Source organism: Pseudogymnoascus verrucosus (genome assembly GCF_001662655.1).
Source record: "Pseudogymnoascus verrucosus strain UAMH 10579 unplaced genomic scaffold scaffold_8, whole genome shotgun sequence".
In the NCBI taxonomy this organism is placed as follows: Eukaryota; Fungi; Ascomycota; class Leotiomycetes; order Thelebolales; family Thelebolaceae; genus Pseudogymnoascus; species Pseudogymnoascus verrucosus.
In genome coordinates, this window is record NW_017263659.1 from 85,438 (window position 1) to 104,231 (window position 18,794).

The window sequence follows — 18,794 nt, forward strand, 5'->3', positions numbered from 1 at the left end:
TTCTAAAGTTGAGATGGCCGCTATCACATAATGGAGGTTTATCTACTGCTTCGTAGTTACCTTGCCGGCGCGATCCATCAAATTTTTAACGGTCCTGAGACGGTCCCAGAACCGTGTATAACCGTCTAGGTTGAAGCTTAGTCTTCAATTTAGGACAGTCTTAAGATTTGTATATACACTTAGACGGTGGCACAACTAGCTAATCTAGGTACGCGTCTTAGGGCTGACCTGGGACTCATATAATTACATGTGCTACGCCGGCAAGGTGGTTAGGGCGAATCATTCCACAGGTGGGAACGAATCTTACTTTGTTTAAGAGCTCAAAGTTTGTGCCAGCTGAACTGAGACTGAGATATTCGACGCTGTATATATAAAGTGTCTCAGATAATATAGCATTGAATCATACGTAGATACAGCTTACTAGATAGAGGTATATATAACCCCCCTTCTCCCCTCTCCCATCGCACCGTCAATCTCCCCGTTCCAATACCATCTTAAAGTCCATTCCAACCCCTATTCCGCTATAATGCACATCGTTATCCTCTTTGCCGCTACGCCGCTATCCTCACCCCCTCCCTTGCGGCCTACACCTGTCCTACCAAGAGTAGCCCCTTCAATACCCCCCGGTGCTGCACAATGAGCAGGAACACTCAATGCACGAACCGTTCGCAACACCTCCCTACCCCCTACCATTTTCCATAACTAATCCACTCTGTAGCTTCACGAGTGCCGCAGGACTATGACGATTTTGGAAATCTCTGCCAGGAAGAAAACTCTAACACGTATCCGTCTTGCTGCGTTGTGAGTTGCCTGCCGTTCCTGTCTTACCGTAGAGATGTAGTTAGACGTACGTCGTAGAGAAGGCTAACTAGTGACCTACATAGGATATTCAAGGGGGTGACTGCATCTTAACCAGAGAATAAAGAGAACCGATCGCATCTAAAGCAGAGTTCGGGGAAATAGGGTCTAGCTAGATATTTGGGCTACAGAATAACGGGCTATTGGCTCCAGTGACAGTCTATTTGTTACCGTGCCACAGTGACTGTCTGTTTGCTACTGTGTGATAGGATCTACCAGTGCCATAGAGACTTTATAGAAACTTGTCGCATACCAACAAGTTATAATCTGAGAATACGTTTATGTGCTCGCCTAGAAACCATGAGAGAGATGTGAGAAAATAAACACGGACAAAGTAATATAGCTCCCCACACCAACAAAACATAAATGCGATGCTAATACATGACATGCAGATTAATATTAGACCTAATGATTATAATCTATCTCGCCCTTGGATCAACCTGTGCCTATTCATCAATTTGAAGTAAATTTTAAATCTCTCTACGGACTCGTAGGTTTACTCTTCTCAGCCGCATCTAGCTCTACCCTAGGAACCTCAGACCCTGTCAGCTCGTAAGCTACATGCCCCTTCGATTCCTGATTCGCAACGCCTCCCGCATCCTGCATTTGGTAGATCTGGGTATCATTCAACTCATGCGTCGGCTCATCTCCCGCATGCATCTGGTAGATCTGGGTATCATTTAACTCATGCTTCGGCACCTCCCCAAGATTTGATAGTTGATGACTCTGTATCGATTTTGAGTCGGCAATGATTGCATCATCGTCATTTGGGTCCACGGATGTGATCGTCTGCATTGAGGCTTGCTTTTGTCTCTGTTTCTTGAGAAAGAAATATCCACCGATTGCGAGGGCGAGGACGATGACGGCGGCCGCGACGCTTATACCTGCAATAGCACCGGTGCTAAGCCCGGATTTCGTCGATTCCGGGCTCCCTGTCGTTCCTTCCGTTCCAGTTGTCGATGGCCCTTCGCTGTTTACGGCTGTGGAGTCCTTTGATGCAGTCGTAACGACATTCGCTGCTGCGCCTTCAACCCACGAGCACGGCGACACTGAGAAATTTCCGCGCTCGTAGTCCACTGTTAGGTAACTAGTTTCATCTTCAGCATCATATCTTGTCAATAGACGTAGGAAACTTACGCTTCTTGTAGAAATGTTCGTCCCAACGTGTATTGTGTCTCATTCGCCGCCTTCTTGAGCGGGAAATAGCGACTCGAGTTCGCGACCATGGGATATTCTGCTTTAAGATCGAAGGCAGAGTATGGAAGTACAATTGTAACCGCTTCCCCGCCGGTAGGCGTATCCGCGAGTCTAAATCTTACTTGCGCATTCTCCGTCAGCAATGTCTGGTGATGCGAGTCATTCACAAGGTATAGCCCAGTCGTATCGTCCAAAGTAAGACCGAAAGCTGTTTCGAATTGCTTGCAAGCAGTTTCGGGGAGCCAGAGGTTGGGGTCGGTAGAATCGATGAAAATTAGAATTGGCGAGGCGAGGAGGGATGCCTGGACAGTGCCGCTGTAGGAGATGGATTGTAGAGAGACGACTATATCGCGACTGACATCTTGAGCGAGGGTGAAGGAGACGGAGTTGGAAGTAAACCGAGAAGTGTCGTAGCCGCCGAAAATCAGTTGTCCATATACCTGTTTGAGTCCTATTTGAGAAAACGTCAGGATTGAGATGGGAGAGTAGCGAGTAAGGTGAGTAGCATACGGTACATTGCCCCAGCTGTATAGCTCCAGCTAAGGCTAGGAATAACATTCTGATTCTTCAAAGACGTGAAGTAGGTCGGCCCTGTGGAATTACCAAGTGAGCTGAGGTTAGCTGGTTGGGTACCGAGGCCGAAAATTCCTCTGTCTGTATTAGTATGGTTTGATCGGGATCTTCTATATCAAGGAGGTCATACAAGTAGAAGGGCGACGTAGAAGCAATGCCTCCAACAGTCTGGTTTTTGAGCGTAACTCCATTTGCACCAGCTACCAAACCCAAGCCGAGTGTTTCCGTTCCGAAATTTGCAGCTTGGCTATAGCCAAGATTGGCTTCAAGGCCAACACCATCTTGATTGATCGCAAAGAAACCGTTGTCAATCCATGTCGACGACGTGTTCGGACTGAACATCATACCACGCGAGCTTGCGCAACCCGCTGGGACGGTTGCGAAGACCTTGGTTGAGCATCCATACTCAGACAGAACCACCAATGTCTCAGGGGAAGTTGTGGAAATCGTAACGCGGACATCTTGCTCTGGCGTCCCAACACGCAAGTTGAAAGTGCTCCATGGTCCATCGATGCCTTCACTAAATTTGCGAAAATGTTAGCAACTCTCGATCAATTGTATTGAGAAAGCGGGTGACTGACAAGTATTGACTTGGCGGGATCACGAGGGCTTGGGCTAAGTCTGCCGTGTTTATATTCTCACGGACCACAACGCTGTCTGGAACAGCATCACATATTCTGATCAGACACTGCGTGAAAAGCAGTGTTCCAAGAGCAGAATACATTTTGGTTTGAGTTTCTTTACGACGTTAAAAACGATGCAGCCATTTCGCAATTGAGGCGGGATGGAATGGATCCTAAACTATCACGACAACTCCGTTTTTCCGGGTTAGTCACGCTCACAAGCCAACGAAGACAGTCTAGAAGACAGGAACGCCTTACCATGCCATACCTGTCAAGCATAACATGCCAAGGTAAGCTATCAATAAGCCATGTGAACCCGAGTTATTGTGTACTACGGATGCTATCCCTTGCTGACCCCTACTTATTGTGGGTTTATTAAGATTCACTTCGACGGTGAACCTAACACACCTACAGGGAATAACGCCGAGGAAGTGCTATTTATGAGATGGAATATCCCGCCGATGTATGAGAACAGTATTTTGGATGATATAAGTGGGTTGCATTCTTTGTTAAGTGGGGTGGGACGGCTCGCCATCCGCCATCAATAGATGGGGTCACAGCGGATGGTTCTCACCCATCAAATGTGTCCGCATACGACGTTGGGTCGTTACTGAAGGATTCAGTCCCCTGGATGAAGCCATATGTTAGATCTGAGTGGTGGGCTGGATCGAAACCCCAGTTATTCAGGGGCAACCCAGACTTCAGCCTCACCTGGGCACGTATCAATACTATGTTCTGTACCATAGTGGGCAGGTGCAGCAAAATAATACAACGTAATGAAATTAATGGCTAGGCTAATTAGTCTCATGTGGAATCCTTCACTAGGATTGATATTCATAGGGCGTGGCAAGATAGTGGGAGAGCATGACGCCTCGTCTCCATCCATCGTGCAAGGTATACGAAGAGGCCTGCCTCGAAGCAAGAGCTAAGTGGCGGTGGTTCCTCTTTCTTTACTTCCATAACTGTGATCTTCGTTACTATTCCTGTTCCTGTTTTTGACCTACCTCACTGTCTTTACTTACATATTTGCTTGCTCTTTGGAGCCTGTTTAAAAATGTCGTTCGCTTCAGCGCCTTGCGCATTGCTCGCGCTCTTCTTCTTCGCAAAGGCTACTAATGCCGTTGGTATGTATCTCATAATGCCTTCTCCGCGGATCGAAGTCATGCCATTGCGCTTCTTCTAATATCTTGCAGCTGTTCCCGTAGGCGAAGTGAATTCCACGGCCGTTTCTGCCACATCTACCGGTCTGCCGTCAACCATCACTCAGGCCCCAAACTTGCCAATTTCGGATCAGGTGGTTCCAATCAACACATGCTCTTACTACAATTCGACCATCAGTCAATACCAATGGAACGACCCATGGTGTAGCATGTAGGTTTTGCTTCTCCAAGGCGCATATTCGAGTCTTTAACTAACACATCTAACAGCCAAGCTGGCACCGTTCAGCTCACTTACTGGCCAACGGATACGAACTACTCCTATCCAGCAACCATCTATGATTCCCAGCTGGATTATACATTGTAAGAGAGGCCACTAGAGACTTATGGTTTTAGTAGAGCAGTTCGTTAACAAGCCATAGCACATCGCCTTCCGTGTACATGGTAGTTAACACCATCTACGGTTGGAATCCATGCGGACCTCTCGGGCCTACAACTAGCAATGGAATCTTTGGCTTCGACCTCACCGACGTCTCGACGCTTGTCCCCTACGACGATATGACGGCGACCACTCGCCGCGCCACGCGCCAACTCTATCTCAGCGATCTCGGCAAGAACTGTCCAACCACCGAAAACAGCGAGGCGATGACAAACACCCACCCGGTGAAGAACGCTGATTCTCGCTGCAACCCAAACCTCGTTATCCCAAAGGCGATCAAGCAAATGGGGCTGCCATACTGGAACCATTGCGGCAACGTCGGGAACAAGTTTGGGCTCTTCGATCCTCCGTATGCTATGCCAACACTAGACGGGCTTTTCCCAGTGACGACGACTGCACCTGTTGTGCCGCCAGTAGTACCAACTACATCAGCAGCTACAGGACCGACTGCTGTTCCGGACCTCCCTACGAACACGGTTGCTGTTCCTGAGCCGACTGCGCCAACCCCTGATGTCCCAGTTGTCAACAAGCCAACCCCTGACGTTCCTGTTGTCAACCAGCCAACCCCTGATACTCCAGTTGTCAACCAGCCAAACCCCGATACTCCAGTTGTCAACCAGCCAAACCCCGACACACCTGTCGTATCCGTTCCAGCCGAAGTCTCTTCAGCCGCCGGCGCCGCACCAACACTGCCACAGCAAGTTGTCAGTCTCGGCCCTGGTGGATTCGAAGTCATCCACAGCGAGGGTGCCGTCCCTTCCACGTATTTGGTCCCTGCCATTGGCGCAACGGAAGTTGGCGTCGGTGTCGCACCTGCTTCCGTCGTCGTCTACCAAGGACAAACCGTGACCGCAGGAGGCGCCGCTGTCACAGTGACGAATCCGGCGGCGGAGGTGAATGCTGGTGGTAATGCTGCTGGAACTGAAGCGGCCACGGAGGCGGATAATGCTACGAGTACATCGCCGGTCTACTCCGGGTCTGCCAACAAAGTACTGGGTAGCACTGTTTGCCTCGGTGCGGGCTTTCTTGTTGCAGTCTTGATGCTCTAAAAAATTAGTGATCCTGGATATTTATATTTACAGCACGTTCGTTAGTCACCGATCGCCACGATCTAATGGATACATTTATTCACTATAAAGCCGAGCGCACGTACGAGTTTAGAGCCTATTCTAAACTCATAGTTGATGAATTTCAATGACTTGAATAATTTGTGGGTTCGAGGAGTTTTCTTGCTAGCTCTGTTCTGATTGTTGTTCGAGCTTCCGGGTTCATTTCGTGCGGCCGAGGCTCGCCTGGTATCTCGGTTTCTGTCACTTTTGTCATATTCCGGGACTTTTTCTAGCTATATTTATCAATAACGTTTGTTTGGATTATGCAGGGAGCTAGTTGATGTTAAGGGATTTTATATGATGATGGTGTTACTGGCCAGTTGGTGGTAAGGGGTATGAAGGGGTTCCTGTCGCGGGCCCTTACCTTTTGTATACTTTTTAAACCAGTGATGTTCTTACTTTAAGTATAGTAATTACCAGCCCCTTATTATTTTGCCCCTAGTGGCGGTTCACAGATGTTGCCTGTGCCACAAGCACGTATATTATGGGCGTTAATTGTCAGCAGTCGTGAGTGACAGTGAGGCTTGCGTAAAGCTTCTTGGAGCCTGGGATATAGCATTTTCTCATAAAGACGGCGCAGCCCCGGATCCCGGGGGAACACAGAACCCTTTTAATTTCTCTTTTGAGAATAATTCTACGAAAAACCTGATATTATTAATTTTCTTGTGGTAGATTTTTCATCTATGCTGCAGTTGCTATTATTGCACAGACTGAGACGAGACCAGGCTTGTTCTATATTCCCTGGTATTTGAATTTGTTTACTATACGGGTCTCTTGGATCGTTGATAACAAACACCCACGAGGTCATTTTTGTGGGGAACAGCAGGAACAGGTCGTGTGCACGGTACCACTTTGCCACGGTACTTCCATCACCACCTCCACCGCGCTTAGGAGCTTGTACCCGAGCTTCCACTGCACTGCATTAGGTAATCGCTGAACCGACGGCGCCTATGCAACAAGGCTGTGGACAAGAGCTTCGAGACCAGGCCACACTACACAAACTATACACTGTACACCCTCTTCAATCTTCTGCACAACCAGTTTTTGTTTGTTTGTGCAGGAATCCAAGATACTGGAACCGAATAGAACGAGCCCGATTGATCGTTTGCGTCTGCGCCAAGGCTGACATAGAGACGCGGAATAGACGGCGCCTTTGGGAGACGCTGGCTGAGTGAGCTGCTGGGAAGCTTGAAGGCTGGTTCGGTCGACAGGGAAGGAAGGAAAGGTTGGGTGAGCTGAGGTTATTTAAGGTGAGTCTGATGCTGGCGCTGCTCACAGAGGTCTACGAGGCTGTGATATATGCACTTCTACCTGCTTCAAGATGGGACTCTACATTACAGCCTTGATTCACCCTTTGTCAATGGCAAGCACACCAATGGCAAACACAAATAGCTAACTACTTCCCAGACCTGCAGCTGAACACGGTCATACACGACCACCTCTCCTCCTAGCGATCTGCGCACAAACTCCCTCCAAAATACAAACACAATGAACAACTTCGGCAATGGCAGCTTACATGCCCAGACCCCACACTCCGATGCCTTCTCCCGCTCTACCTCCCCTGGCCTTGGCTGGGACGGCAGCAGCAGCGACTCCGAGCGCGAGCACCGCTACCGACCACGCACATTTCCTTACTTCAAGCTTCTACCATATCCCGTCGAAGCCGATACCGAACGCAATGTCGCCCTACAAGAGATCCTGAAGCAGCTATACACGGCGGTGCGGGCTGAGGACTTTGCACCGGGCGCGGTGCACTGGACGCGAGAGTTGAAGGGCTGGCTGGGTCTCAAGTTTGAGATCACGCGAGAACTGCGTGTTAAGCTGGCCAAGCTGTACTACATGCTCAGCCTTGCGCCTGGCCTGGACCCATCTTCCGCGGAGCGCTTCCTCACCATGTTCCTCGTGCTCACCAAGAAGAAGCACTACCTCAAGCCCGGAAAGGACCTCACCCTCGACTGGCGGCCACTGTGGAGTGAGATCCGCAGCCTCGTGCTGCCGACCGAGACGGCGCCGCATCAGAATTTGAGGAGGCGGCCCTCAAGGCATCTTGCGCGCTTCTGTATGCTGGCGCAGCTGTACTTTGATCCGCGGGAGCGGCAAGCGATGTTTGAGGAGATCTTCCCGTACTTCTCGACCTCGGAGGTGTCAGGGGCGTTCATCGTAGGGGGTGTATTGAATGTGCTCATGCCAACGACAGCGGCGCCGGATGAGCCGGGTCAGCTGCAGCCAGCGGACTACTTACCAACCTTTTTCCACCTGTGGGCGCTGGTTAACAGGTCCAAGGTTTTCGATACTATCTTCATCGACCTTTTCTCCCGGCTTGCACGCGATATCCTAGCATGTGAGCACGTCCCATTTAGTGAGCACGGTGTCTTCTCGAAGGCGCAATCAGATCTCATTTTCACCGCCATCCTACGCCTGACCGAGATCCCGGTCGGCCAAGCCTCATCACCGTACAGCGGCAACGTCGACCTCGGCGTCGGCGCGGCGCTATACCTCGAGCGAGACAAGAAGAAGCATCCCATCGCATATACTATCTCGCGATGGATCGTAATGTCGCTGTCTCCCGCATGTCTGGACGCCCCGGGCTCCATCCTGGCAAACCTAGAAGGTCTCATAGAGTCGGTGGATACGTTCTTCCACCCGTCGAACCAGGGTGGCTGGACGACAATGCTATCGCAGCTGACGTACTACCTCGTCGACTTCTTCGTCATGCGCTGGAACCGCGAGCGCAGCGGCGAGATGGACACTCCACCCGAACGCAGACTGAACGATGCGCTGAAGCGCCGCTTCGTGCTGTGCCTCAAGGAAGTCACCTTCATGGGAATCTTTGCCAAGAGCTCCAAGTCGCTGAACCACTACCTCTCTGCCTTGCAGGGCCTAGCGTACCTGGAGCCTAGCGTAATTCTACCGGGTGCACTACAGCGCTTTTATCCATCGCTGCAAGGTCTGGTTGAGGTGCACCGCACGAGCTCGTCGTTACGGGGGCTGCAGATGGTGGCGCCTATTATGGCGAGGGAGAAGGGCTTCCGCTGCCACATCACGGCACTGCTGGCACTCGCGCTGCCTGGCATCGATGCGAATGATCTGGATAAGACTATGAATACTCTTACGTTCTTCCAGGCGGTCGCATATAGCATTCCCTTTGTTGATATCACGCGGCCAGACGGCGGGATACACGATACCTCATTGGCGATGCAGTGGGTACAGGGCGAGATGGAGAAGATGGAGATTGAGGGCCAGGACGTGGTGCTGGACTACAAGGAGGGGCTCAGCGACGAGGACGAAGTTAATATCCTGCGTAGCTCCACCGCGGGCTTTGCGGAGTTTGTGCGCGCTCTGCTGGGCAAGATATTCACGCTGCTTGAGAACTTGCCCGATGCGGCGAGGGTCAGGAGCGGATCGCCCGAAGAAAACGTTATCAATACGCTCCCCGCTGCATTGACGCCGCTGTTCGCCGCAATGTCGCCGGAGGTCTTCGAAGTCGCGCTGGAGAAGCTGGCTGCGTTCGTAGGCGGACACGTCGTCCATCAGGCTCGCGATGCCGTGGCATTCATGACAAACGCTATGTGCAAGGCGAACCCGAAGAAGACGCTGCGTACCTTCGTACCTATGCTCATCGTCGGGATCCGCAACGAGATCGACCACAACGGCGCGGCATCCGACCGTAGTAGCGGCACCGACGTGCTGCCTCGCGACCGCGCGCTCGTATGGCACATCAGCATGCTCAGCATGATCATCGTGCACGTCGGAGCCGACGTCATGGACTACAAGACGGAGCTCTTTGACATCGCGCTGTACATGCAGGAGAAGTGCCGTGGACTGCCTACAGTGCACATCTCCAACTACATCCACCATCTCCTCCTGAACTTGACTCTCACGTACCCTGTCGACAACGCTCTGTACGAGCCTAGTGTGATCGCGCGCGGCGTTGACGCACAGGACTGGGGCCGCCAGACCCCGCTGTCGGAGCTTACCATCAACTGGCATCGCCCGTCCAAGGAAGAGATTGCCTTCGCGGTCGAGCTATTCGAGTCGCAGGTTAAGACGGCCACGGAAAGGTTAACGGATCTGATGAGCGATAATCCGTCTGTGAGCCGCAGCGGCAAGGTTAAAGTCTGGTCTGACGAGGTGTCTCGCAACCTAACACAACTGCGTCTCGTCATCTCGGGCCTTTCGGCGCTGTTCGATCCCAAGGAGGCGTCTGGGGAACGCGGCACGCATAAGGCGAATGGTGAGGGTGACGCGGATCGCGATCTGGATATGACGGATGCGGATGGGAACGAGGATGATGAAGAAAATAGTCTCCTTGCTGAAGGCGATGATGATGAGACCCGCCCGCAGTTCCATTACCAGGCGGGCTACCTCCTCCAGCCAGACAGCCCGGAATTCGTGCGCATCCACGTGCTGCGTAGCGAGGTTGGGCAGCTGCTGTCGCGCACTCATGCATTCCTCAACCAGCACCAGGAGGACGATGTCGCATGCTTCACGGCGCTATACAGCGCATACAAGGTGTGGATCACGGATGTTGGTACCGAGCGTTCGGCGCACACGCTCGACCGCGTGATAAAATTGTACAATGCCGATATCAACCCGTTCAAGGTCAGTGGCTTACGCAAGAACTACCCGCGTCCGCTTCTCATCAAGAGAGCCAGCGTGTACCATCTTCAGCGTGTTAGGCATAATGCGTCGGGGCGCCAGAAGTGCGGCACCGACAAGGCGCTGCTTCTCGACCTCACGCAGTCTAGCATGTCGCTCTACACGGAAGTGCGTCGCAATGCGCAGGCGGCAGCGGAGTCTGCGCTCAAGGTGCTCATTGGTGGGCGTCCATTGATTATTCCTCCGCTCCTGAAGGCGTTCAAGGCTGCTCTTGCGGCTAAAGACCTCGATCGCGTTAAGGGCGGTCTCTATACGCTGCTCTTTGGAAGCCTGCTCAAGACTATCTCGAAGGATTGGCGGGTTGCACCAGAGATGATTAGACTGTATCTTGAGGCATGCGCCGTGGATAAAGCGTCCATCCAGAAGCTGACCGGCGGCGCATTGTTCGCGCTGTCCGAGTTTGGGAGGCCGCTGGAGCGGATGGTGATATTAGACGAGGAGTTGCTGGCGGATATCCAGCCATCTGAGTCGGTGGTTGCGGCGATCAACAGCAGACACGATTTCATCGTCGAGCGCCGCGCGGCGGTCGAGGCGAAGAAGAGAGAGTTTGCAGAGGAGCTGGTCGAGATGCTGAAGACGGCGCACTGGGCTGTTGCAAGCCGTTGTGTGCTGTTTATCAATAATATCGGGCTACGCTTCGAGACCATCGCGCCAGACTCGTTCATCGCCATCTCGGCGCAGGGCGCCATAGACACACATCCCGGGCTCCGCGCTTGCTACGCGGGGGCCTTCACACGCATCTTCTCGACCATTGACCTCCGTGCCGTGTACGCGCACGAGTACAAGAACTTCCTCCTGGAGAAGGAGACGGAGCCAAACAAGATCCAAGTGCCTGTCGACCGCAGCGACCCGAACCTGACGCAGAACTTCCTTGACAGCTTCGCCGACCCGGCAATGCCAGAGTACTTCGTCGATAGCGATCACCCCGGCTGGCTCGTGTGGGGCAACAAGTTCAACGCCTTCACGGCGCGCCCAACGAAGCGTTTTGACGGGTACGACGAGCTCGAGATGAAGACGCGGATACACATCGGTAAGCTGATCACACGTGAGTGGTATGCGAAGTACTTTGCGTACCTGAAGCAGGAGCCGCGAGACACGCGATCGGACCAGTTCCGCATGGCCAGCGTTATGCTGCTGATGCACACGTTCGATCTTCTCTACGACGGGCTGACGGCGGCGACGCTGGAGGACGTGAAGGAGGAAGTCACGCGCGTGTTTGAGGATGGCAGTGACAAGCACCAGCATCGTGCGACGGCGGAGATTATAGGCGCCCTCCTTGCTGGCGTGATGGACGAGCCGCTGGAGCTGCGCGACAAGATCTGGGGATATGCGGTGCCGATTATGCAGGGTGTGTTTGCGGACGGGCTGACGCCAGAGAACATCGCATATTGGATGACGTGTCTGCATCTGATTACGAACTCGAAGGATCCACGGAGATTGCGCGAGGTTGTGGACCGTCTCGCGGCGTTCCGCCTCGACATGACATCCAATGCGGCGTTCAAAGAGAGCTCGAAGATACAGCTGCTGGAGTTTGCCATCGCGGACGCCGGGTGGCATTTCCGCCTCGAGAAGCCGATCGTGCAAGACTTTCTCGACCACATCGACCACCCGTACAAGAGCGTGCGTGAAGCTATGGGCCGTACCCTGGCAACCATCTTCCGCACACGCTACTACGAGTCGTTCAAGGACGTGCCGGCACTGTTGGCAGCGAACAAGGCCGAGTCGACGATCGGCATCGAGCCATACGTCCCCACCGACGAGTTTGCCGCGACCATCACAGGCGTCTTCACTCAGCTCGCGAAATGGCGCACAGAGCGCACCCCAGGCCAGCAAACACCATCCTCGTACACCTCCGGCTCCAAGACCGTCATGCTCTGGCTCGACACCACACTCTGCTCATATGAGTGCACGTCCCTCCTCCCGTTCTTCGCCGACACCTTCATGGAAGAGCTCCTGCACATGATGGACGTCAAAGAGGACCCCGAACTCCAGCGCCTCGCCTACCACGTCTACCGCCACCTCCCCAACATCCCCATCCGCGGCAGTGACGCCGCCTTCATCGACGCCCTTATCCGCATCGGGCGCTCCAGCACCTCCTGGCACCAGCGTCTCCGCACGCTGATTAACATGCAAGTTCTCTACTTCCGCCGCATCTTCCTGATTGCGCCGGCCCAGCAATCCGCCCTCTTCGCGGCCGTCTCCGCTATGCTGCAAGACACCCAACTCGAGGTCCGCATGGGCGCCGCCACTACTCTGGCAGGGATGATCCGCTGCTCGCCGCTCGCGCTCCGCACCTCGGCCATCACGGCGTTGATTAAGGAATTCTCGGATCTCCTGGACGCGAACCCGATGCCCCGCAAGCGACCCGGCACAGATACACCAGTCGACCACGCGAAGCAGGTCCTGAGGCGCCATGCGGCGGTGCTGGGATTGGGGGCGCTGGTGCAGGCGTTTCCGTATGCGACGCCGCCGCCAGCGTGGATGCCGGGGGTGTTGGCGATGTTGGCGAGGAGGGCGGCGGCGGATGCGGGGGCGGTGGGGAAGACGGTTAAGGGAGTTTTGGCGGATTTTAAGAAGACGAGGCAGGATACTTGGGGGACGGATCAGAAGGTTTGTTTTCTCCCCTTTTCTAATTTGGTACTACTTTTTAGTTTGGGGCGTTTGACTAACGGGTTTCTAGTACTTTACGCCTGAGCAGTTGGAGGATCTGGAGGGCGTGTTGTGGAAGAGCTACTTTGCCTGATCGACGATTACTGGGGGAGGTGTGGGATATGAAATCGGTGTGAACAGCAGACGTATAAACATGTGCATATTTTGATGCCCCTTTTTTTTCGCTTTGGGAAAGAACATAAATTTTCATGGAATGGGAGAGAAACACACGAGCTGGTCTGGATGGCTGAATGAATGGGAACAGGGTTATATACGATATGGCATGGAACAGGAGCAGGCTTTGGGGCTTGGAAAACCGGCATAGCAGTGCGCATTGATGGCTTGGGTGGGGGGGGAGTCATATAGCGGGCATATTTTCGGGGTTTGTGTTGTTCGTTTTTGAGGGTTTTGTTAGGTTGGAGTGGTGGGTTTGGGGGGGTAGATAGATGTATAGAGGTTATGGATTGTTCTCTCTGTGAGTGGGATGTATATGGTGGTTTTAGGAGTTTGTTGTGTGTTGTGTGTGTTGAGGGAATGTGGCACTAGATATGTCGGTGAATGAGTCGTACCCGCTTGAAGAATGCACGACTTCCTGTGCCGCTGTCAACCGCGTTCTTTGCGGTAACCCCGCCCCGAAAGTCTACAGATACCACATAGGAGCATTAAATGGAAAAGGGGTTGCATTTATTCCCGTGTATACTACTACACCGAGTATATCGTTCGATGTTGTCAACGGCGGAAGTGTAAGAATTTACGGTTGTTACGGATGGGGATCGCTCACAGATTTGACTGGTACAGCATCCACCCCCTTCCACCACCTCATCCGCTGATCACGACAATGATAGCACCGGCATCGAAGACATCGGCTCGAACCGGGAAATTACTCTTCCCGTCATCTTGGACGTTTTGAAACCAACAAGTACCTCCCGCGAGTAATTAAACACCTCGCATACCAACGCGCAGCGCCCATCACTCCACCAACCCTCCCCGCCATCTCTCCATAACCAGACAACTCTTCCAAATACCTGCTGTTCCATCCCACCTCCCTGCCGCCATCGACTAATCGACCTACAGCATCTATCTCCTCCCGCCCCTCTTACCGGCGCGTCTCATCTCGCATCACATCGCAGCATGTCCATCGTTATATGAGACCCACAGCCGAACCATACCCACACCCACGGGTCGAGGGCGTCGCTATTATAAGCTGCATTAGGGAGTGAAGTATGGGGTGTGGAGAGTGATGGCAGCAATGGTGGAGGGGTGAGAGGGGCCGTGGGTTGTGAGCCGGACTGTCGGATTTGGGGGGCGGCTGTTGGTTTGGAAGTGTTAGAATGTGACAGGTCGCTTTTAAGTCGTGTTAGAGGGAGATTTGAATCGGGATTTGGTGCTGATGCCAGGAATGAGAGTGGAAGTCATGGCCGCGGAGATGAGGTTCCTGCCTGACGTCGCATCGGCCAGCTCCAGGGCTATGCGTGGAAGGCACCGTGGCTGTGACATGACGGCGGTGATAGTGCCGCCGCCCACGACGGCGCAGCATCGTGCATCGCACCGGGCATAAGCGACGGGGTAACGTGACGATGTGGTACGCGATCAGCGTCGCATCGGTGAGATCATGTCCTGTTCCAACACTGGTATGCCGACACACCTCTCTGGTGGCAATCATACGCTGGCTCTGGGGGGGTTCTTCCTTCCATTCAATGTCCATCATTTCATCTATCCATCGATCCTTTTCCTTCGCGGGTTGTCGGGACGTTTAATTTCCCTCCACTCACTCTGCCCATCCTCTTCTCGGTACCAGTCGTTGTCTCTCTCGCATCTGTACGTACCCCGTACCTCGCACCGCACCGTCGCACCGTGCCGAGTGCTAACAGAAACTAAACGTCCCTAACTCCACGGCCAACTCTCAACTCCTCAACCTAACCATCCCACCTGATCACCGCTCGTCCCTCTTGGCCCTCACCCTCATTCCATCCCACCGCCCACGCGCCTCCTACCCTCATCTCATCTACCGCGACTAAGCACGGTGATATACCGAGGTATGCCCTAACCAGGCACCCGGTGGGAAGGGATCACCGCTAGCGCGCGCACCGAGCACTTGGTTCGGGTCGCCAGCCACTGTGTAGCGGGGGGGGTGTGCACTGGGGATACGACGGTGGTGGGTGTGTGGGAAGTTCCTAAATTTACTGCTTCTTGCCAAGGAGTAGGTAATGGTGAGCAGATTACGCAGGGGTGGCTTAGGGGAGAACCAGGTTATAGGGGTCTGACTCCCTGTGGGGGGGTTGTTGTGTTCGTGCATCTCCATGCATCTCCGGGCTCGGACTCGGACTTCGTCGTCAATCTCTGGAGAAGGGAAGGATAGGTGGGAGGGAGTGTGTGATGGGACGAGATAACACCAATATGTCGTAATCGCCCTCCCCCAACGGCACAACGTTATCATCCCGCCCGTTACAACAAGAGTCACCCAGTTACCAGTCAGTCCCTCCACGTTACAGAAAAACAAAGGTGAAATATATATTGCACGAAAAACCCGCAAATATACACCGCCCCCGTCCGTCCGTCCCTTCCCAGTACACCAAATAGTGAGGTAAGTAAAGTAAAGTAACTCCCCCCCCACGCCCGGTCCCGACAAAACCCCCTGTCGTACTCCAATATCCATGCCCCCCCATCGCGATACCACCCACCCAGCACAGCAACCCGTGTCCCTGTCGGCGGTGTGTGCTCCCCCTGTCATCGCGCTGTTTACCAGAACGTGCCCGAACGTGCCCTCTCCCAAGTCCCCCTCTCCGTTCCATCCATGTGTGTCGTCCCACTTTGTCGTCGTCACACGCCTGATTTGCGACCCGGTTTCCACTCGGTGTGTTTCCGAGGGGAAAGTAAAATTTGGGAGAGAAAAAAAATTGCTTTGACTCCCGAGGTTTACGAGGAAGTAAAATTTGGTGGGGGGGGATATTGCACCGCCGCTCGTTGTTGTAGTTGTTGTTGTCCCATGTTGTTGTTCGCCTGTTTTTCGCCGTGTTGCTCCTGTTTTGCTCCTGTTTGATGATGGTGTATTGTTTTGCGTATGTGAATGGGTATAGGTATAGGGATATGTAACCAAATCTAGCCGCTCGATTTTATCGTATATGTATCATTGTATCGTATGTGTAATCTTATGTCCGTCGTATATGTCCTTCCTATGCTACCAGTGCCGGTGAGTGATGCCGGTGATGTGAGTGTTGTTGGTGAAGTGGTGAGAGGATGGTCCGCCGGTGGTCTGCCCATTTCATGGATGGAGGGCATTTGATGGATGATGGGCTCTTCCAGACGGGGCGAGGAGGTGGCTGTTGGCGCCATACACGGCTGAGGCGGCGTTGGGTGAGGATGGGGATCTTGAGGGCTTCCATCCAGGGCGCTTCGACGGCGGGGCGGCAGGGACCGCAGGCGTAGCTGCTTGGGGGATGTAAGTGTTTTGTTATTGAGGTAGATATAGGAAGAGATATATAGAAGGTGGGATGTGGAGGTGAAAACTGTAGAGAGGGATGTGGAAGTAAGACCTGCGAACAGAGAACCACAAAATGGAACGACGGCCGCCGAAGTGAGAACTGCGAATAAACACACAAACATACCGTTTCTCATACGCAACAACATACACCTTGCACCGGACGTGCGTCCTCTCATACGTCTCGCACCACGCCCGCACCGTGAATACACGATGTCCGCACTTGTAACGGACCTGTGTAAACGGACACATCTTGTTGGCGATATCTCCCTCCGTCTGTCTTGCGTCTGTACGCGTCAAATCAAGTCTTGCTCTCCCAGCAAGAAAGAAGTGCAAGCGTGCGTTCGAATTTCCGTTATAGTCAATATCTCCGTCGTCGAACCAGTAAAGACAAGTCGACAGCAGTATATCTCGTTACTGCAATCAGCACATTCGTTCGATCGATCGTCCGTTATCTATCTCACTCCCCTCCTCAAGAAGTGTGCGAACCCCCCTCTATTCATATCCACCCTCCCCCCCGGCCACCCCATCCGCATCAGCACATCATCCCCCTCCTCCACTTCCAGCCTGTCTCGACGCTGTCTATCCCATCCCCCCTCGCCCGCTCCCATCCAGCCCGCCCCGATCGCCCAGCCAGTGCATCCACACGCCCGGTCTGTTGGGCCCTTGAGACCCCTGATCCCCGTCCTGCGCCGCTGTGCCGTGCGGTAGAGTACGCTCCCAGATGTACTGTAGAGTACGGTATGGACAAGGGTCTGCCCGCCCCGCAGCGAGTGGCGTGTGTGTGTGTGTGTCTCTTAGAGGGCATTTTCTGACATCTGACGAGTCCCAGAGCGGGGGGCGGGTGGTGGGCAGTACGGCGGTAGTCCTGTAGGTACAGTCAGTACTCTGAGGAGGCTAGGGGGGATCGCTGGGGAACTGCTGGGAATTGTGGGAACTTGGTGGTGTCATGGTGCGGCGTTAGAGTGTGGTAGTATAGCGGTATTAGCTGGTTTCTTGGTACCTAGCGCTGTAAATCTTACGCTACAGGAACGGGGGGTACAGGGTGTTTGTGGGCGAGGGGTGGGTGAGGGTGGGATCGAACCCGGGGAACGGGGGACGGTCGGGGTTTGCTACTGGTGGAACCAGCGCATTGGAGGATATCATGATGGGGAAGAGAGAGGCTTGAGGGGCTTGAGAGGCTCGAGACGGGGATATGAGGCAGGGTTGGTATATTTGGGAATACCGAGTTTGGTAACGGGTAACGAGTAATCGTCGTCGGTGAAGCGAGTAGTAGGGTTTAACAATTAATTAAAGGGTGGCATAGAAGGAGGTTATTGGAGGCTGTGGAAGAGGAAGTCAGTGGTGTTGTCGCTGTCGCTGTCACCGTCACTGTCACTGTCAACAACTGTAGTTGTGATAGTGGCATGGGAGATTACTGTTCTCGTATACAACATCGTATACAGCATCGCATACAACAAGATACTCTCTCGTACAGTGAAAAGTCAGATTACGATGGACACTCTCAAGATGCACGCTCAAATCCAAGCAACGAGGCGTCCAAACATCCAACATCCCGCATCAAAGATTCCAAATACCCAGATACCCGGAACCATCTGTACTCGAGTACATTCAGGAAAACACCACAGGAATCTGATCAGTCTCTGCGCCACTCACGGAACCGATCTCTCCCGGCCATCGCATCTCATCTCATCGCCATCGCCATCGCCATCTCCATCGTCTTGCTTCTGCGCGCGCGCCGACCTGCGCCGACCTGCATCGATCGCCAGCGCCCAGACCATCGCCTGTCTCTGCGTCCTCACACACCTCATGCAGCATCCAGGAAGCGTCAACAACAAGCATCACAGCGCACACCCGTCCTAAGACCTACGCCAGCCCTGTGCTGCTGCAGAAGCCACTATCCAGCAGGGGAACATCACCAGTCCACCAGCACCAGAAGCTATGACACTTCGTGCCTCGACAGCGGCACGCCAGCGCTGCATGTCTTGCATCCTACCCACTGACCAGTTCACCTCTACCCACCGTCTCGGCGCCTCAGGACGCTTTCGATCG

The 18,794-nt window shown here is 53.5% G+C and overlaps 3 protein-coding genes across 3 annotated transcripts; 2 read left to right on the plus strand and 1 right to left on the minus strand.

Moving 5' to 3' along the window:
- Positions 1-1,338: 1,338 nt before the first annotated feature.
- VE01_02547 (uncharacterized protein) lies at positions 1,339-3,352 on the minus strand (the record flags this gene model as incomplete). Its single annotated transcript, XM_018272055.1, has 5 exons — positions 1,339-1,945; positions 1,996-2,506; positions 2,566-2,705; positions 2,759-3,148; positions 3,210-3,352. 5 exons carry the CDS (start codon positions 3,350-3,352, stop codon positions 1,339-1,341), a joined length of 1,791 nt encoding a protein of 596 aa, XP_018133113.1.
- A 953-nt stretch (positions 3,353-4,305) lies between these two features.
- VE01_02548 (uncharacterized protein) lies at positions 4,306-6,262 on the plus strand (the record flags this gene model as incomplete). Its single annotated transcript, XM_018272056.2, has 4 exons — positions 4,306-4,375; positions 4,445-4,622; positions 4,679-4,771; positions 4,831-6,262. 4 exons carry the CDS (start codon positions 4,306-4,308, stop codon positions 5,894-5,896), a joined length of 1,407 nt encoding a protein of 468 aa, XP_018133110.1. The 3' UTR covers positions 5,897-6,262.
- A 308-nt stretch (positions 6,263-6,570) lies between these two features.
- On the plus strand, positions 6,571-13,668 carry VE01_02549 (uncharacterized protein). The gene is made up of 3 exons (XM_018272057.2): positions 6,571-7,206; positions 7,364-13,225; positions 13,296-13,668. Exons 2-3 carry the CDS (start codon positions 7,445-7,447, stop codon positions 13,356-13,358), a joined length of 5,844 nt encoding a protein of 1,947 aa, XP_018133111.1. The 5' UTR covers positions 6,571-7,206; positions 7,364-7,444; the 3' UTR covers positions 13,359-13,668.
- Positions 13,669-18,794: the final 5,126 nt, after the last annotated feature.